This window comes from Pipistrellus hanaki (genome assembly GCF_964339955.1).
Source record: "Pipistrellus hanaki genome assembly, chromosome: 7".
In the NCBI taxonomy this organism is placed as follows: Eukaryota; Metazoa; Chordata; class Mammalia; order Chiroptera; family Vespertilionidae; genus Pipistrellus; species Pipistrellus hanaki.
Window position 1 is genome coordinate 40,237,165 of NC_140509.1, and position 20,790 is coordinate 40,257,954.

Below are 20,790 nucleotides of genomic sequence, written 5' to 3' on the forward strand. Positions count from 1 at the left end.
ATGTTTTTATTGATTTCAGAGAGAAAGAGGGAGAGAGAGATAGAAATATCAATGAGAATCATTGATCAGCTGCCTCCTGCACGCCCCCTACTGGGGATCAAGCCCAAAACTCAGGCATGTGCCCTTGACTGGAATCGAATCTGATTCCCTTTGGTCTACAGGTAGACACTCTATCCACTGAGCCAAACTGGCTAGCTCTATCTTCTTTTCTTTTCTTTTTCTTTCTTTCTTTCTTTCTTTCTTTTTTTTTTTTTTTTTTTTTTAGGTAAAGAAACCAGCAGATGGCATTAAAATGCAGCAAATCCCCATGCCTTTCTGAGAATCTAACACTGATAGCCTCTCCGGAACCTTGGCATTTCCCTGAACTGCATAAATTATGTTTACCATTTCCCATGTAAATATTTACATGCCTAAGTATTGACTCTACACAGCTATGAGGAATGAGGAGGATTACTTGTGCCCTAGAGAAGATCTGAACTTTGTCAGTCAACTGCATTGATGAAACTCTCCTTAATAGCCTTAGTATCATCTTGTGTCCTAGAACAAAGGAAAGATATGCAGCCACTTCTGGGTTTGAAATGTTCTATGCAAGCTGTCACCTGGGTGCTTGTACAACATTCCTGCATAGCGTGAATAAACAGCTGCCTGTGTGTTTAATACCTAGTACACACTATATTCAGTGTATTAACTGTCCTTTGAGATTAAGTCAAATTTAATGGTCTCAGATAAGTCAAGTAACTTAACCAAAGATAATAGCTAGTAAGTGATAGAACTAGAATTTGAACCTAAGATTCTACAGATGATGCCTTTGTACTTGTTACCGAGTGTTTCCAGCAAAACTGATCAGACATATCCACTACATCTCAAATATTTTATTTTATTTTCATAGAAAATAAAGCTTTCTGCCTAATTTTGCTTTCTGCCTAATTTTGCTTTCCCCTGGATGGATGCTTCAACACCCTGAGCCCCTTCACATGTCCCTCTAACTAGATGGCCACAACTGTCAGCTTCTCAACTAGCAGGGGTAATTGACACCTCAAAGAGGCTTGCCTTTAGGCATTAAAAGCCCTGTTTCTTGCCCTGGCAGGTGTGGCTTGGTTGGTTGGGCTTCTTCCAGTGCACCAAAAGATTGCTGGTTCATCTTTTCTTTCTTTCTTTCTTTTTCTTTCTTTCTTTCTTTTTTTTTTTTTTTAGGCTCTATTTCTTTTCTCTCTTCTTAATTATAGACATACATTTTCCCCATAAATATCTACCTCTTCTCTTCTTCCACCACAATTAACCAATTGTATTGTACAAATAACCTAGAAAATTTTACACCTTTACTGGTCTTTGAGAATACAGAAAGATTGGAGGCACTGTCCTAGACCACTCCCCTTCTGGCTTAGGTTGAGTCTCCTGGGAACAGACTGAGATGGAGAACTGTGTGCAGAAGTTTGGTTGGGGAATCCTCTCAGGAGATTCACCTGCAAGGACATGAGGAAAGGACTGAGGGAGACAGAACCCATGGATGGATCAGCTCTAAAGAGGGGACTGGGTGAGCAGCGTAGTATGCACTATACTCTGTCCCACTGGTGGGCCTAATCTGTGTCTTCAGTTTAACTACCTGTTCCTCTTCCAGCTATTAAGGTTCTGAAAACTAGTGTGGAATCTGACTGTGCAGAATTTGAGCTCTCTCTCCTGGGAAACTAAACAGAAGAAAGAAAGATTATGAAATATCAAAGTTCTAAAAATACTAGGATGAAATTGGGTAATTTGAATGAAAGTCAGTCAAATCTATGTGGAATATAGCATATTACTGATTCATTATCAGGCCACATAATTTAATTATAGTCTACTTACTATGCAATTTTCACATCCTAAACCTTTTAGTGTGAAGCCTGTATTATGTTATTAAGACAAAGGAGAGAGAGAGAGAGAGAGAGAGAGAGAGAGAGAGAGAGAGAGAGAGAGAGAGAGAGAGAGAGAGAAGGTACCATGTAAGAGAAGCTTAAATAAGGATGGCAGAATGCATTGCAAATTCAGAAACATTTTTAATATGTAAAAGAAATGGTGGAAGTTCATTTTTTATTTCCTATAAATAAACTTGGTTTGATATTAAACTATTAGAATAACCTTCCCTTTCATCTTTCCTCAACTTGAGCTATTTACAATTCATAACACAGAGAGCCATATTTACAGTATTATTGAAAAAATTCCACATATAAGTGGATCCACACAATTCAAACCCATTTTGTTCAAGGGTAAACTATAACAATAAATATGCAAATAATGCTCTGAAGCTAATTTGATTAAATAAATTAATAACTCAATAAACCCTCCAAATAAAGAAAGAAGAGTGCCCTGCCGATGTGGCTCAGTGGTTGACCTATGAACCAGGAGGTCACAGTTTGATTCCTAGTCGGGAGCATGCAGGAGGCATGATCATTGGTTCTCATCATTGATGTTTCTATCCCCTCTCTCTCTCTTTTCCTCTCTGAAATCAATTTTTTTAAAAAGAATAAAGAGTACGTATGTGTAAACATTTAAAACATTTCCCATAATTTATAGTCTCCTAGAAATTATATAAAATGAATTGTCAAGTCTGTTTCTAACAAAACCACAATTAATATTTCATTTTAAATAAATTTGCTAGGAACAGGATATCAATTTAAGGGGCGCAAAGTTTCTTATCTGTTTTACTTACACCATCTCTCCATCAAGTGGAACTGGCACAAAGTAGGTGCTCACTGAATAGGTGTTTGGATTAATAAATTAGGACAAGGTCAGTGAGGACTATAACACAATACTAAAACCAAGAAATGATCCTGGTCATCCAACAAACGTACTTTGTCTTAGAAAGAGAACTAGCAAGTATTTAAAACAAAGTTCAATCCAGGTTTGGGTTAACAATGAAACACTATTGATGTCTGTCCAAATTCTATTCACAATTTTGGGTTCTTACATAAATGTTCTGAAATCTTTTAAAATAGCACAACAGGCATAATAAGCCCAGAACCATGACAGCTTTGTTTCAATAGAGAGTTAAGAGATGGTCTGTTTGTGAAATGCCTTTACCATGAATTATTCATGCTGGGAAATCAACAAAATACTTACTCATTCAGCTGTAATACTTAGCTATGTTATTTGACCAAGAGACTGAAATGAACCTGGAGAACTTAAGAAAGGCAAGAGAACTTGGCAAAGAATAGCACTCCACGTAATCACATGAAGACCATAAATATTACATAGCATTACTGTTACATACTGTGCTTCATAGTTTTCACAAAGCATGTTGATATATACAGTATATCTAGATTAATGCTTAGGACAATCTTGTGATTCAGGTAATAGTACTAAATCATGTTAGAAGTTTGGGAATACTAATCACAACCTTTTGCAATTTAATCAATTGAAAATTAATAATAATAGCAATATTCACAATAATCATAGCTAGGACCTAGATATAATAGCATTTATTTACGTGCCAAGTACTATCTACATGCTTTCACATCTGTTAACTCATTTACTCCTGACAACAATCACAAGTGTCCGAATAGGACTCAAGGCTTTATTAAAGTGGGTTAGCAAATTCAGTTCCTACCTGACACAAACTTGCACCTTTTTGTTCCCCTCTCTCCTGAGTTGAAGATAATTGAGGAATGACCACCTGGACCTTGCCACCCATTGCCATTCTGGAAAGCTGGGACAGAGACTTGAGGTCTGACAGGAACAGGCTTGTGTGCTCTGGGGTCTTGTACTGACAGAGCCTGAATGTGGGAGCTCCAGGCCTCAGGCCCCGGCTTGTCAATGAGCTGAGGAGAGGGAGCAGGTGTGAATGTCAAGAGTTCCCCAATTTCACTGAAGGCTCACAAGTTTTGCCAGTGGGTGGAAAACTGTTACCGGAAGTGATGCTTCTGTCTTCCAGGAAGTAGTGTAGATACCCCCTCCCCGCCCCCACGCTTCCAGGAAACTGCAGGGGGAAATGTGAGTGAGTCAGTCCATCCTACTCCCACTATCTCCAACAGCGAAATGAGGAAAACTGAGGACCAGGTAGGCTGCATCCTCTTTCAAAGTCAAAGGACTGGCAGGTAGCAAAGGCAGGCCTTGCGTCCTCGTAGGCTGACAGCCGCCCACATCGTACTCAAGCTCCCTGCCTGGAGACCTTCCTCTCAGACAAGCTTCCTGGAAGCTGAAACTTCAAAACTCTTGAAACTCTCCTCGAAATGCTTTCATGCTTTAGCTGGATTCTTTTTCCCCATTTATTGCCATGTGTGCTGAGAACATATCATTCAAACCATTTCTTTCCAAGCCAAGTTAAGGGATGGAGTGAACACCAAAAAAGAAAAGAGTAAATTCTTGTAATTGCACTTCAGTGCTCATCAGCATATTTAAAATTTGAGTTTGACTCTGGTACATTCCCATTATTCAATAAGTACTTGTTATTTTGAATAACAGGGTAAAACATCTTCAGTTTATACACTAAGTGGCCAGATTATTATGATTGCTGGACATATAATAATCTGGCCACTCAGTGTGTGTTTTTGTGTGTATGTATTAGAGGCCCAGTGCATGAATTCGTGCATGAGTGGGGTCCGGCCAGCCTGGCCAGGGGGAGCGGACATGGACAGTTGGCCAGCCTGCTTGCTGGTCAAACTCCTGGTCGAGGGAACAATTTGCATATTAGCCTTTCATTATATAGGATATACACTGAGTGGCCAGGATATTATGCGTTCAGAGATCATAATAATCTGGCCACTCTGTGTAGTTACCAGTTGTGCCCAAAGCACTAGTGTTTTGCTTTGGTGAGTATCAGAATCAGGAGCAGATGCTACATTATTCTCCTACTTGTATTTTTTGTCAGTCTTCATTCAACAAGTATTCCAATATAAAACTGCTTATTGCTTTATTTTCCGCTAAAGGAATACACATAATTAATATGTGCTCGTTCATGCAGTTTTCACCTTACTGTTTATTATTAACAGGCTCAAATTGCAGCGTATGAATAATTTTGACTGCACATCACCAGTCTTATCAGTCTAATGCAGTTAGAGGAAGTCTTTCCTCTAATTTATTTTGTGGGTTTTTTAATGACTAGCTTGAATGATTCACTGTACTGTATTTCTTTAAGGTTCTTTTGAACAATTTCACTATGGGAATTTAGAGTTTAGTATCTAACCTCTGATCTCTTCAGCTATTCTCCCACCAATAAACTCTTCAGTTACAATTATAGTAAGAGCTTCTGTGACTTATTACAGTGGACTTTGAGATGGGAGTAGGATGGGAATTAAGAAGATCCCAAAGTCCTACCAATTCCAGACCCTGTTAGTGTGTCTTTGAGACTGAGGACTTTTGTTTCTGCTGTAAACAGCTTCCTGATCAAGTAAAAAAAAAATTAAAAGTGTTAAGTAGCATCAATATCACATATAATCATGAGGAAAATCACTTTAGTTTTGAATAAATCATGAGGAAAATCATTTCAGTTTTGAATAAATCATGAGGAAAATCACTTTAGTTTTGAATAAACTAGTAATTACTTCAAATAATGACATCTATCTCATCTATCTTCTATTTCCTGTGGACAGATTTTCTGAGTATCCCTTGAGATGTTACTTGTTTTTTGTTTGTTCGTTTCACTATTTGTTGTGATGATCCAGGGGTCCAATGTAAGAAGTTAGTATTTGTTTTCCAAATCAACAAAAGTTGTTCCCACTAACACTCCTAGAACCAGAGCATCCTTTCAGCTTACCCATCTCAGTTTTGTTTTCTAATGAATTTGGTTAGTTTTATAGTTGTATTCATTATTAGATTCACATAGTTCTGAATAATTTCATTGCCCATGAAAATTATAGTAAAAATTAAATAATCATCAAAGAAATGCACTTCAATAATATGAAAATGTTTCACATCAAATTTTTTTTTCTATTTCTGACTAAATAAACGCACCTAATCTCAACTAAGCAAATTTATTTTTAAATTGCCAGTGTGCATCATATGTACCAGTCAGTCAGTGGGATGGATGGACAGACAGTTGGTCACTTAGCCTTTTATATATATAGATATACATAAACCATGGACAGACAGTAGTGCAGTGAAGGCTTAAGGAGGGGGCTCCAGGAGCAGGTTGGAGGAGGTCAGTGAGGGGAAGAAGGGGACACCTGTAATACTTTCAACAATAAAGATAAAATTTTTTAAAAAGGAAAAAAACAGGGACACTACATTAAACACTTAATTACAATTTTTTGAGTTGTTATTGATTTATTTATTTTATTTTAGAGAGGGAGAGAGAGAGAGAAACATCAATTTGTTGTTCCACTTATTTATGCATTTATTGGTTGATTCTTGTATGTGCTCTGACCGAACATCGAATCCACAACCTTGGCATATTGGGATGATGCTCTAACCATCTGAGCTACCCACCCAAGCCCTTAACTACAATTCCTTATAGGTTAGAGTAACCTTAAGTACCATAACAAAAATGCCTGAAATGTCAGTAGCTTGAACAACAGAATTTCATTTCTTGCTCAGATAAAGGTCCAGTTTGGGAACTGATTGACAGCTAGCTCTTCTCTACATGGTGATTCCAGACTGGCTCCTTTGTCTTTTGGCCCTGCCACTCAAGGCCACATAATCTTCTGTGTTCAGCCAAGGAAGGAAGAAAGCATGGGGAAACACCTCTGCTTCTTTAAAGCCACAGCCCAGAAGTAACACCTGATGCTTTTGCTCATATTTCACTGATGAGAAATAGTGACAAAATCATAGCAATTTATTAACACCTGTTCTGTTCTGGATACTGTGTTAATAATAAAAGACAGCACATGTGAAGTGACAGTAATTAGCTGCAATTTATTTACTCAACCATTCAACAAATGCTTATTGAACATCGATTGTGTGCCACTTGTTTGGCTGGAATTAAGGAACCAAGGACAATGCTTTCACTCCAGTGTAGGAGACAGGCCTACAGCCTGCACATGTTTAAGGGTTCCAATGTAGGAGCCCCCACACACAGTCTTCTCTGTCTCTTTTTTTCTCTAATGAAAACTTTTGAGACAATTTGATCTTTCATATGTCCTTTAAAAGGCATTAAAATGGTAATCAAAAGAAATGTAAGAACATTGTGGGACTTCCTTATACATACTTAAATTGTTTAGAATTTTTCTTATTACCTGTAGAAGGAACATCAAAGTATTTTTAGAATGCCTGAGGCCTTTGAAGTCTAGTCTTGGTCTTAGATCTTTAAAAAAAAAATACCTAAAGGAATGTCAGAAAAGACCTCACAAATGGGGTAGGGTTTGGATGCCTTGGGAAAAGAGTAGGGTTCAAAGGAGGAGAGGAAATGAGGAAAGGTGTGTTAGGTCAAAGAACTTGAATTGGGCTAGTCAGTAGACAGGGTCAGGCTACCATTATGGCCAGGAATGATCAGTTGTCATGGGAAGAGGTGGGATTCTCACTCAGGCTATGAGTTAGGCAAATCAGGTGTGTGTTCCCTGGTGAACTGTGAGCACCTCAAGGATAAGGACCATAGTCATTCTTTAACTCCAATTGTAAGTGTCTACCCAGGTTTGGAGAATTGAATAAAATTGGTGTGTGCATTCACTCACTTCTTATAAATTCTATGGCAAGGGGGAAATCTTTAAATCAGATCTTGAATTCAAAGACCATGTGTTGTTGGGATGGAAGGAAGGTGAATGGGATTGGAATGCTTCTGACTTTTATCACATGGGATTGGAATGCTTCTGACTTTTATCACAAATTAAATTTCTTCTCTTTTACATTTCTCCTTCTGCCAGCCCCACTTACTTTGTGTGATAAATATGAGATCTTTTTCTCCACATGTTCTTTACTCCAGAAAACTGCCGTTATCTATTCAATGAACATGTTTATTCCTAAACATCTGAAGAATTAGGAAAACTGTTAGTTAAATTTTATTGTGGCATTTGTCACGTTTTGTAAAACAAATTATGATAATGTTTACAATTTCCAGTGTCTAGAAGGCTGCTACTTACTGTTTGTGCTGTTGTAGAAAAAAGAAAAGTTATATCATCACCTTGTTGTGCTGCTCAGAAACTAAAAAAAAAAAGTTGTATGGAGGGTCACAATCCTATCAGTTTTCTGATAAGAGCTTGAATTCACAAGCATGGTGATTGGGAGAATTTGGTTTTCTCTAGGTAGAATTTAGATTAATTAGACTGAATCAAAATGATGGTCCTCACAATATTTCCTGCCATTTGGAAGGACAATGATTTTTTTTTATTTTAGGGAAGTAAAAATTCTTAGCTTTTCAGGCACCAATTTAGGCCAATTACTTGTTATTGACCACTAATAAGTCATAAGTGTCTTCTGCTGAGTCTAGACACCACCTCTGAATCAGCCCAGCACTCCAGGAGCCAGGACCACAAGTCGGTGTTTATATATGGTGAAATTATTTGCTTTTCCTATTATATCTGAAGTATTTCACCTGTAGCAGTTTGAGAAGGAAAAAAAATAAATATAATCCTATAATATTTCCAGAAATATCAGTGCCCTTTAAAATTCTGATTAGTGCTACTAATCCCTATAGACTCAACACTGCTGGAAACTAGTGAAATCTAATTAATTATATCCTGGAAGGGACTGGTGGGTAATAGCTTAGCAACTAAAAGGGATCATCAGAGATAAAAATAAATTTTAAAAGTCCTCTCAATAATCATAATATTGAGGAATAAAAAAAGAAAAGGAGGCAAAAATTGACAAGATAAAATATTGTAAATTTGGGAGTCAAATAACTATAGGAAAGTCAAGCCACATTTATTTTTTTGAGGTAAGGCAGTCAAATACAAAGTAAACAAACAAATATAGGACAAAAGAAAGCAAATACATAGGGTGCATACCCATAGCAAAAATCACTTGCCTTTTTCACAGAAATCTCACGCTGAGCATATATGCAACCTTAGAAAATTCAACACATCACTTTGTGCAATCCCTGGTACATGAAATGAGACTTCACCCTAGCCAGTTTTGCTCAGTGGATAGAGCGTTGGCCTTCAGACTCTTCTTCCAGTCACCATAAAATCAGAGCATAAAAATCATAGGATGTTAGACCTGAAAGATGCTCTTCATTATTTCTGAGACCCTGAGGCATGGTGTATCTTTTTCAGGAACACATAACCTACCAACAATACATCCAGTACATTGAGATGCACTCACAGGAGGTCTGTACTCTTGACCCTACCATTTCCATGCAACTCACTAGCTCTTGCTTCTCAAGCTGAAGTATGTTTAGAAAAAGGCAGATACCTGCAAACCGCCCTTTGTAGGACATAACTTTCAGAGGAAGCTAGGGCCGTGCCCAGTGATCCAAGGTAACAATGCTTCCCTGGGTGGGAGCACAGTGTGCAACCTTAACCCTGAAGGCAGTTCAAATGCTCATTCCACTGGGTCTGCCACAAAGGCACATTACACTGGTTTCAAAGAAAAATCTTTGCACACACAGGAAGGTGCCTAGATCTCCTCTGAGGAACTGAGTACTTCAGTTGTGTCATTAAGCTGAGTTTAAAAAAAAAAAAAAAAAAGTCATTTCATTATTTTTTTTAATTTACTAATACAACCTCAAGCACCAGCTAGCTTAAACAACAGGTACTTCATAAAGTTCATTTTTTATTATCCTCGGCTGAAAAGCAAATAACACTTCTACAGGTGCCCTTCATATTGAAAGGCTTTATTTGCCTGGAATAGACTCTCTATTGACTAAAACCTTATCTGTACTTCACAAGACGGATTGTTTTTCCCATCATCTTATAAAGAGATGTAGCCTGTCCACAGGGGACAAAGGAAAACAAGACTCATAAAAGAGATGGTGCAATAGGAGCTGACCACTGGCCAAAGCTGGAGCAATTTGAGCAATAAACAAGTACTGTGGTCTTGGGTTATAACCCAAAGAATAAAATACATGTCCCTGGTCCATACTGATATAAATACTAAATGATATAAATCAGTATCAACAGCACTTTTCTAAAGGTAATTTCCTTAAAACTGGTAGCTACTATCCCCTTGGGACTGAATCATAAATGTATGTACATATAAATATAAATTACTGAAAATAATTAAGTGGTGAAGAGACAAATCCCTTACCGAAGAATTCTAAATCATATATGTACATATTCCCCCCTCTTGGAGGTGGAAGTTAACCACCCCACCTCCATCCTTGAAGGTGGGCTAGCCTTATTGACTTACTTCTAAAAAACCAAGATGGGAAAGAGAGAAATAGAATCCTGGCAAACGCTACCTTAACCAAGTGACAAAGGTTAACATCTCCATTGGTGTCGTGGATGTTATGTCCTCCTGATGGGATATAATGAAAAGGACACTTTACCTCCATGGTCCTATATTCTTTCCTAAAAACCCATACTCCAGTTTAATCATGAGAAAAACATCAGACAAACCAAAATGGGTGATATTTTATAGAATACCTGGCCAGTAATCCTCAAGACCATTAAGGACATGAAAAACAAGCAAAGATTGAGAAATCGTCACAGACCAAAGGCCACTGAGAAGATATAATAACTAATTACAATGTGGATACCGTGAATTGAAACAGAGAGAGGAAGCCGAAACCGGTTTGGCTCAGTGGATAGAGCGTCGGCCTGAGGACTGAAAGGTCCCGGGTTCGATTCCGGTCAAGGGCATGTACCTTGGTTGCGGCACATTCCCAGTAGGGCGTGTGCAAGAGGCAGCTGGTCAATGTTTCTCATCGACGTTTCTAACTCTCTATCCCTCTCTCAATTCCTCTCTGTGTAAAATCAATAAAATATATTTAAAAAAAAAAAAGAAACAGAGAGAGGACATTAATGGAAAAACTGGTTAAATCCAAAGATAGTCTGGAACTTAGTAATGAATCAATGCAGCTTTCTAAGTTTTTTGATAAATGTACTATGATAATGTAATAAGTTAACAATGGGTGAAATAGGTGAGGGGTATACAGAAACTGCCTATTTGTCTTTACAACTTTTCTATAAATCTAAAATTATACCAAAATTTAACTATTTATTGAAAAGTTGATACCACAAATTTATCTTATTGTATGCCCCTGCCTGGAGCATGGAAGAATTTTATAGCTAATGAATTGCCAAACCCAAGAAGCACAGGTAAAGGGTTTAGAAAGCTAAATGAGTTCAACAACCAGGGGTGGAGTGCAACAACAGACTGTAGAATGAAAGAAAAAGCAATGTTTGTTCTTCACTGAACAAACTAAGTATTGTTTGTGTAGTCGTCTGAGAAGCAGAATATGTTCTGATCATAACAAAAATTGAGGCCTTCCTCTTTAGGCAAAAGTTATAAGGTAAAAGCCCAAACCAATATGTAAACCAGAGTACACAGAAACACAACTGTGTGTTGGCTATTAAAAAAGGACTATGTTTAATGGTAGAAAAGACTCAGATGAAAAATGTTTTAGACAAATTCCTCAAATATGTTTTAGACAAATTCTCTTTATGAGTTATTTAAGATATTATTATAATACCCAACTTTTATGTTATCATCACCAAAGTACTGAAATCGCTTGGCCAAGAAATTGTATCAAGTTCATGCCCCCCAGTCCTCTAAATTACTTTCTATTTCCCCTCAGGCATACAACTTTGAAGATTTCATTTCCTACCCAACCTCTCCATTCCATCCATCACACCTACAGATTCCCTGGCCTCATTAAAGAATTCTCAACCACCTTCTGGCATTTGGCACCTTTTCTAGATTTTTCTTCTAAATAATCTCTTCAAAATGACATTTTGAATGAATGGACATGATTTGTGAGTAAGGGGGTATATATCTGCTTTCCAAGTAAGCTTTATGTCAATGGGGGAAACTACCTGTATAACTTGCCTTTTTTCTCCTCATCTTTGCTTAGATACACACAATTGTGTTTCCAAAAGACCCAAGAAAAACATGGGCATAGTTTGTGACATATGTTCTTAAAGTCTTATTCACAAGACAACTATGAATGTTTACTAAGTCAAGTGGGCTGATAAGTGAATAATATTTTTATCAATATATATTGGGTTTGCACTACATTTCATCACTTTTACCACTGAAGGATACATTTTAAAGGGCTATATTAAACATTCAAAGATACAAACACAAGTAAATACCTCTTAGTTCAATATGGAGATAAAATATCCATTAGTATGTCAACACATGAGCATGCTCAGCAAACAATAGACTCAACAAATGTTTATTGAGTACTTTGGAGTCAGGAAATGTGCAAGTACTTTGGCAAGTGCCATCCCATTTTATTCTCTCTAAAATATGTCAGGTAGGTAAAATTATCTTCATCTTTTCAAATTGTGAGAACAAACTTCCAAAGATTTATCACCCAAAGGATAATTGATGTGTTACTTAAAATAATATTAGCCGCTTTCACTGACAAACTCCAAAATATTAGCGGTTAAATAAAATGTTATTTCTCACTTATATCACTATCTAATCATGCAAGGCAGAAGGGGACTCATGATATTTCCATCCCATCCAACTGAGGCATAGAGATTGAGCATATGGATGGTTCATTAGAAGTTTTTGTAGACCAGGCCTAAAAGTGCCACATATCACTTCTGCTTACTTTCCATTCCCCAAAAATGACACCTATTCCATTAATTGGAAAAGACTAAATGTTTTCTTCCCAAGATAAAATGTAAGATAAAAATGTTTATTCTCACTACTGATAAATCAACATAGTACTGGAAGGTCTAGCTATTTCAATAAGGCAAGAAAAGGAGTACAGATGAGAGAGAAGAAATAAAAGTGTTCCAATTTGCAAATGACATGATCATCTATGTAGGAAACTCCAAGAATCTACTCCAAAAGTCCTATTTAGTACTATAATTAATAAGTGAATTAAGCAAGGTTGCATAACATGAGATCAACACACAAAATCAAATATTACATTTCTATATTATAAAGATAAGCATGTGGAAACTGCAATTAAAAACACAATGCCATTTACATTCACTCTAAAGAAAATCAAATACATATAAATCTAACATAACATGTGCAGGAGTTTATGCTAAAATTTATAAAATACTAAGGACATAAAAGGAAACTTGAAGAATAAATAAAAAGATGATAGAATTAAAACCAAGCACATTAATAACTACATTAAGTTTAAATGATCAAAATGTCCTAATGAAAAGGAGGAGAATATCAGATCAGATAAAATGCAAGACCTAACTGGAGGTTGTCTATAAGACATAGATAGGCTAAAAGTAGAAAGATAGAAAAAACATAAACCATACTAACATTAATTAAAAGAAAGTTGGAATAGCTATCTTAATATCATATAAAATAAACATCAGAATATTATAAGGGACAAATGGACACATTACATAATGGTCAATTCATCAAGAAGACATAATTCTAAATGAGTATGTATCTAATAACAGATCTTCAAAATATATGACTCAAAAACTAATAGAACTTGCCCGGCTGGTGTGGCTCAGGGTTCGACTTATGATCAGGACATGTTTTGATTATGGTAGCACTGTAGTATAATTTGAAGTTAGATAACATGATACCTCCAGCTTCTTTCTTTTTCTCAGAATTCGTTTGGCTATTTGGAGTCTTTTGTGGTTCCATACAAATCTGATGATTTCTCGTTATATTTCTTTAAAAAATAACATTGGAATTTTGATAGGAATTGCATTAAATTTGTATATTGCTTTGGGTAATATGGCCATTTTAACTATGTTGATCCTTCTAATCCATGAGCATGAAATATTTTTCCATTTTGTTGTGATTTTTTCCATTACTTTTAATAATCCTTTGTAATTTTCAGTATATAGGCCTTTCATGTTCTTTGTTGAATTTATTCCTAGGTATTTTATTCTTTTGGTAGTAATTGCAAAAGGAATTGTTGTTTTTTCATTATGACAAATGATTTTATATGTGGACTTCTGTCCAGAATATATAAACATCTCCTTACTCTGTTTTGTTTGAACTTTACAATGAAAATTTTTCCTATTAGTATGAATATAATAAACTTATAACAACTACATTATGTCCCAATCATAGTTTAAATAAATGAATAAAAACCCATACTCTAATATCTCCTTTACATCTTCCTGTGCTCCCACTGAAGATCAAATTGAGAAACATTCTACTATCCCTTCCTTTGCTTGGACAGACAGACAAAAAAAATATTTATAAAGGAAGTGCAGTTAACAAACAATTAATTAGATAAAATTAGTAATATGAGTGCAAGCTGTCACTCCTGAAATAACAAAAAAAGAAGTTGGCAAATATTGGAGAGTTTGTCTAAAAATGATTTAAAGAACTTTGGGCAAAATGAAAACAACCAAAGAAGGGATAAAAGAATATGGTGAATTATTAATAGTTATTGAAAACCAATAGAAAACTAGATAAGATAGTGAAATTAAAAGTAAGTTGAGTCCTAGCTGGTGTGACTCAGTGGGCAAACCACTGGCTCACAAACCAAAGGGTCACAGATTGATTCCCAGTCAAGAGCACATACTTGGTTTTGACCCAGCTCTGGTTAGGCACGTGAAGGAGACAATCAAGATCTCTCTCTCTCTCTCTCTCTCTCTCTCTCTCTCTCTCTCTCTCTCTCTCTCTCTCTCTCTCTCTCCCTCTCTCCTCCCCCTCTCTCTCTTGATTTTTCCCCTCCCACTCTCTCTAAAAATCAATAGAAAAATATCCACAGGTGAAGATTTTAAGAAACAAAACAAAAAAATGAGTTGAGTGTGCTCATGGCCTTCCGCATCTCCCTGATGCTCTGACCGTCACTGGGACAGTATCACCAGAGGCTCTGGCTAATGGGAGCAGCATGCACTAACCATTTGGTTTAGAGTGATTCTCTCCTACTCCTTTTTTTTTTTAATGAAAAATCATTGAAATATGGTTTTGGACTACACTGGTATTTTCCAAGTCATAATGAGAGCAGAAACTGAAAGTTACAAACCTCCAAGAAGTTTCTGCATCAACTCCAGATAGACTATGTCTGTTTTAACTATGATTATTGCAGTTAATTTTCCATTCTGATGGACTAATAAAAGTTTGCTGTGTGTCTGTTAATATTTGTATTGGTTCTGCAGACTGTGCCTTGAGTTAAGTGTTAATATAGTCCTCCCTCTCCTACAACATGAAAAGCTAAATAGACTTAAGAGATTTTCAGGGACTATTTAACCAGCACTGTTCTAATTAAAAATCATACTGCCTCCTATGGAGTTGGTAGTGATTATAGCCATGTGTCATTTCCTTAAGAAGGCTAAAAGGAAGCCAAGGCAATTGAGGTTAGATCACTTATTTTTTAGTATGGCTGTTTATCTGGCCTGTTCACTGCCCCAAATGTGATCCCTCCCATTACTCAAGAAATCCTTCTTACTTGGGGTCCCCAGGCCCCACTGAATGACTACCAGCCTCCTCCGTTACTGCTTTCCCGCTTCCTCTTTTACATCTCACTACAAAAAAGCTCTTTGTCCCAGTGTAAAGGGTGTGGAGTGCAGCAGCAAAGAAAAATAATAAACAGCCTAGGTAAAATGAAAACAACCTGGACCCCATAGCTCCTCCACAGTTACTACCTTATTTTTCTGCTCCTGTTATCAGCAAAACTCTTAAATTGCTCTTATCCACTCTCTAGATCCTCTCCTCCAATTCTTTCTTGGAACTGCATTGAGCCTTTGATCACTCTCTCTTATTTGATATACTTTCTTCACGTGCAATGGAGTGATCCGCCATCATTCTCTTCCACCTCAGCAGCTGTTCTTGGCTCCGTGGGTTCCTCCTTACCTGCTTGACCTTTAAAGCAGGGAAGATCTCCAAGGCCAGTTCAATCTATCTCATCCCACCGTTCAGAAGAATGCGTCATTATGAAATAAAAGATGGCAAGCTGGATGTGTGCAGAAGTTTGGGGGACTGGCAACACAAGGATACAAACCTAACTCCTACTCTGCAAGGCTTGGGCACAACATAAACCGGGAAATCACATTAAAGAGCTGACAATGTCATTCCCACCAAATTGCAATGTGTTTGCTAGTTGAACTAGAGGCAGTTAAAAAGATGAATCAGGCATACACCATACCCTCCGGAAATGAATAGTCTGCAGAGGGGGAAATGAAAAATAGTTACAAAATAGGAACTAAATGGTGTCATCAGAGAAATGATAATTAGAAGTTATGGGAGCTCAGAAAAATAGAGCAGCATTTAAAAGTTCTATGAAGCTGAATTATTTCTGATTATTTTTACTGCATGCTTTCAAAATAATTACATTTCTTAATTGCCTCTATTATCAAATAGAAATTTCTGAAATTTTCTGCCCCTTATGCATGCTGTTCTCTATACTCAATCTTAGAGGCTTAGTTGGAAAGCCTTTCAATTGAGAGCTATTCATTCCGGCAAACCTCAAGAACTCCCCCCAAAAAAACATAACTATAGATTAATATTTACTGGGAAAAAAACTTTATTTAATTTTATTAAAGAGAAAGAAGTCAAAATTGAGAAATAAACATATGGGACACAGGTGGAAAGAGAGGTTGCTCCTAGCAGCTTGCAGCTGGCAGTTGGCTCAGTTGCAATCGGAAGCCAGTTCTGTCTGATTCCGGAGCCCTTACTTTTTCAGTGTTTAAGCCTGGTCTTGAACATAAACGCACATTTAAACTGATTATAAAAGGAGGGCAAGGTACCAGTGGGAAAAACAAAACACATCCAATTTACAAGAAAAGGGGATTGTTGGTAGAACAAGTCCCTTGGAAGAACTAGAGAAACACAAGACATCCGAAAGAGTGTACATTCACAGAAAACACTGTAAAAGCATAATGGAAACAGAGGCAGAAATTTTCTCTTTTAAAAGACAGAAACTGTCTTTAAAACAAATGCCCTATTTTTGGTCTTTAGTGAAGTCATTATTATTGTCTTTCCGTTTCTATATCTAAAGGATAAATGACACCTATTTCCCCTCTTTTCACTTAGGCTAGAGATTTTTATTCCTGCCCCCTGACTTCTTATCCCCACTCCACCCAAAGAACCTCACCACTTTCACTCCCACTCACACGCCCCTCACCTGCTCCTGCCCTCATCTTTTGCTGAATCATTGTGTCTATTAGCCCTAATCTACATCAATCTTAAAAATGATGAAACACAGTTTTTCTTCAGTTTTCCTGAACCTAAACCCATAGAGTCTAATCACATTATTTGATTGGTGTTCTGACCAGCAGCCATTAGCTGTGAATATCTCTATGTGGGTTTTGATTGTCTTGTGAATATACATTTATATTTAACTTCTTTAAAATTCCTTACGGCTATGCATTCAGTAAGTGTCACTATCTCAATCACTACCCAACTTAATCACAGCTATCCAAAAAATAGGGAGGGAGGGATGGATGGATGGATGGATGGATGGATGGATGGATGGATGGATAGATAGATAGATAGATAGATAGATAGATAATAGAAACAGAACAGAAATATTCACCAAAGCTAAACACACTTTTTAAATGCACAGATTTTCTAGCTTCATGATGGAGCTGCTTCATTGTCTGTTTACTGTATTACTCTAAGAACAATTTGTCATGAACATCAAAGTAACCTGATAAGCTTTTTTCTCTCTTTTCTCCATTAAAGTGCACAGTTGGATATATAAAATGTCAGAAATAATTAGACAAAATCGAACAATCCCACTGAGACACTAAAATATCTCTGGAGTTGAATATTTGCTATGAAACTATAAAATCTGGTTTGGAGGATGCTGATTACAAACAACTTTAATTTTTCAATGTAATGGTCCCAAACAAGCATGATACAATGTGAATGTATTGTTTTTGAAGTAAAAGAAAGCCTTTTATATATAAACTAGAGGCCCGATGCATGAAGATTCCTGCAAGAATAGGCCTTCCTTCCCCTGGCTGCCTGCACCAGCTTCCCACCGGCAGCCAGGACCTGGGCTGCTTCGCTCTGGCCACTGCTGCCACCCACGGTGGGGGGCATACTCCGAGCCACACCACAGCCACTCAGAGCATGCCCCCAACCCTGGTGAGTGTCCGCTGGGGCTGGGGACTACACACAGTCCCCTCCCGCCCATGTGTGCGTGCAGCTCCTCCTGAGCCAGTCCTGATGCCCAGGTAATTTGCATATTACCTGTTTATATAAATAGATGTGTACTGTGTATAAAAGAATAAATATAAATAAGAAAGAAATTCAGGTGGAAAACAGACTTAAATTTGGTAATGTCTTAATCAGAAAGAGTTTGGGTACTTTTAAAAAAAAAGTATCCCTTGAGGAATAATGTAAAGATGAAGCTTACCTTCAGAGAAGGAAAAGAAAGTTATATCAAAATTGTGTAAAAATGTTATTACTACCAACATAGGATCACATACTACAGGAAAAACAATATGGTTTTTCATTCATTAACCAGGAGCATACTATTTTCCAGGACCCCTCCATTCAGAAGAGATGCTGTGGCGCTGTCCTTTGCCCACCCAAAATGGAACGCAGGAGAGTACAGAGCTGAAGAAATTACAGCCTCCCCACAAATGAGGGACATTCAAGTCTAAGTAGTTTCCAGCTGAAGGAACATAACCAACAGCATCTCCACAGGGTCGACGGGAGCAGGGGGAAATATGAACATCACTAACTGTACCACAGAAGCCAGTGGGGCCGGGAGAGCCAAGACCATCACTGAGAAGATGCTCATCTCCGTCACTCTGGTCATCATCACCACCCTGACCATGCTGCTGAACGTGGCCGTGATCCTGGCCATCTGCACCACCAAGAAGCTCCACCAGCCTGCCAACTACCTGATCTGCTCTCTGGCCGTGACAGACCTCCTGGTGGCAGTGCTAGTCATGCCCCTGAGCATCATGTACATTGTCATGGACAGCTGGAAGCTAGGCTACTTCATCTGCGAGGTGTGGCTGAGTGTGGACATGACCTGCTGCACCTGCTCCATCCTCCATCTCTGTGTGATCGCCCTGGACAGGTACTGGGCCATCACCAATGCCGTTGAGTATGCCAGGAAGAGGACCGCCAAGAGGGCAGGACTGATGATCCTCACGGTCTGGACCATCTCCATCTTCATCTCCATGCCCCCTCTGTTCTGGAGGAGCCACCGCCAGCTCAGCCCGCCCCCGAGTCAGTGCACCATCCAGCACGACCACGTCATCTACACCATCTACTCCACCCTCGGGGCATTCTATATCCCCTTGACCTTGATCCTGATCCTCTATTACCGGATTTACCACGCTGCCAAGAGTCTTTACCAGAAAAGGGGGTCCAGCCGGCACTTGAGCAGCAGAAGCACAGACAGCCAGAACTCGTTTGCGAGTTGCAAACTTACACAGACGTTCTGTGTATCTGACTTCTCCACCTCAGACCCCACCACAGAGTTTGAACGGTTCCACACCTCCGTCCGGGTCCCCCCCTTTGACAATGATCTGGATCACCCGGGAGAGCGCCAGCAGATCTCTAGTACCCGGGAGCGCAAGGCGGCGCGCATCCTGGGGCTGATTCTGGGGGCGTTCATTTTGTCATGGCTGCCGTTTTTCATCAAAGAGCTGATTGTGGGTCTGAGCCTCTATACCGTGTCTTCTGAAGTGGCCGATTTTTTTACATGGCTTGGCTATGTTAATTCTCTCATCAACCCTCTGCTCTACACTAGTTTTAATGAAGACTTTAAGCTGGCTTTTAAAAAGCTCATTAGGTGCCGAGAACATACTTAGATTGTAAAAAAAAAAAAAAAAAAAAGGCATGAATTTGACCAGCCTCCTGAGTGGACAGGGTTAATTCTTGAACAGTGTTGGTTCAGGAGAGTTTGTAAGTATGTGTGGTCTTGTTTTACTCGTTTGTTCTGTTTTGTTTGAGGCTTGTTATTTGGTGTGCTGTTTTCTACTTCTGGTCTTGTTTGTGGTACATAATTTCAAATAAACATTATCATGCAAAAGCAGATATTTCATAAAAGTAATAATAAAGTGAACTAGCAAATACTTTTTATTAGCCATTTCAGTGAACCCTGCAATTAAAGAATGTCAAAATAAATCTTTATTTGCAGAATTTCTTATTACTTTTAAGTCAAATGTCTGATAACTGGTCCTTGTATGGCATCAAATCCGAGGTTATGGCTCCAAATGCTTACAGATTCCAAGGGGTATTGCGTGACCACACAAAGCACACAAAAGGATGTGCTGCCATCTACTGCCTGTAGACGTGAGCCAAAACCATTTACTGTGACTACATAGCTCCCTCCTTTCGAGCATAAATAGTACAGATAGCCTGCCTTTTGAGTTCCTAATTATATAAGCTTCATCGTTCTCTAAAAGGAACCTAGAATGAATGAATCATTTCCTAGGTCTTTGATTATGATTGTGAAACATAAGCAAATAAGAAATAATCTAAATCTGTTTTAGTTAAGATGGCAAGGAACAGAACATTCAGTGCAAGGTGAGAGTAGAATGAGTGACTTGATGATTGGAAAAACTTAGGGGGTCTCCTCCATTCTAAGTGTTCCAACAAAGACTCAAATACATTTCTCACTCTAGCAGGATTAAGGTGAGAGTACATGTCAAATTTGGGGAACTTTGAAAGCAGCTGAATAGGGTGCAATGATTAAATGAGGGGATATATTATCTGAAGAACTTTACTGGAAAATGTTACTAATCCAATTGTGCATTGAAAAATAAAACTAAAAGTTGAAAATATATGTTTATAGCAAAGGGCACCCATCAGGAAACAAGTGTGGAATTGTCTCTCCTAGAATCTCCATGGCGTCGTCCATGTCCGGAGGCTGGATGGGTGGCCTGACTCAGCCTCCCCTGGTCTGGAGTGACCACTCTAAGTCACATGGAG

The 20,790-nt window shown here is 38.1% G+C and overlaps 1 protein-coding gene across 2 annotated transcripts in view; it reads left to right on the forward strand.

The window, feature by feature from the left end:
- The window catches only part of HTR1E (5-hydroxytryptamine receptor 1E), a 56,985-nt gene extending 37,029 nt beyond the window's left edge, over window positions 1–19,956 (forward strand). For both annotated transcript variants that reach the window (XM_084890748.1, XM_084890749.1), the window contains one exon: window positions 18,383–19,956. In XM_084890748.1, coding sequence (XP_084746874.1) covers window positions 18,570–19,667 — 1,098 coding nt within the window. In that variant the 5' untranslated portion in view covers window positions 18,383–18,569 and the 3' untranslated portion in view covers window positions 19,668–19,956. The remainder of the gene's footprint in view (window positions 1–18,382) is intronic.
- Window positions 19,957–20,790: the final 834 nt, after the last annotated feature.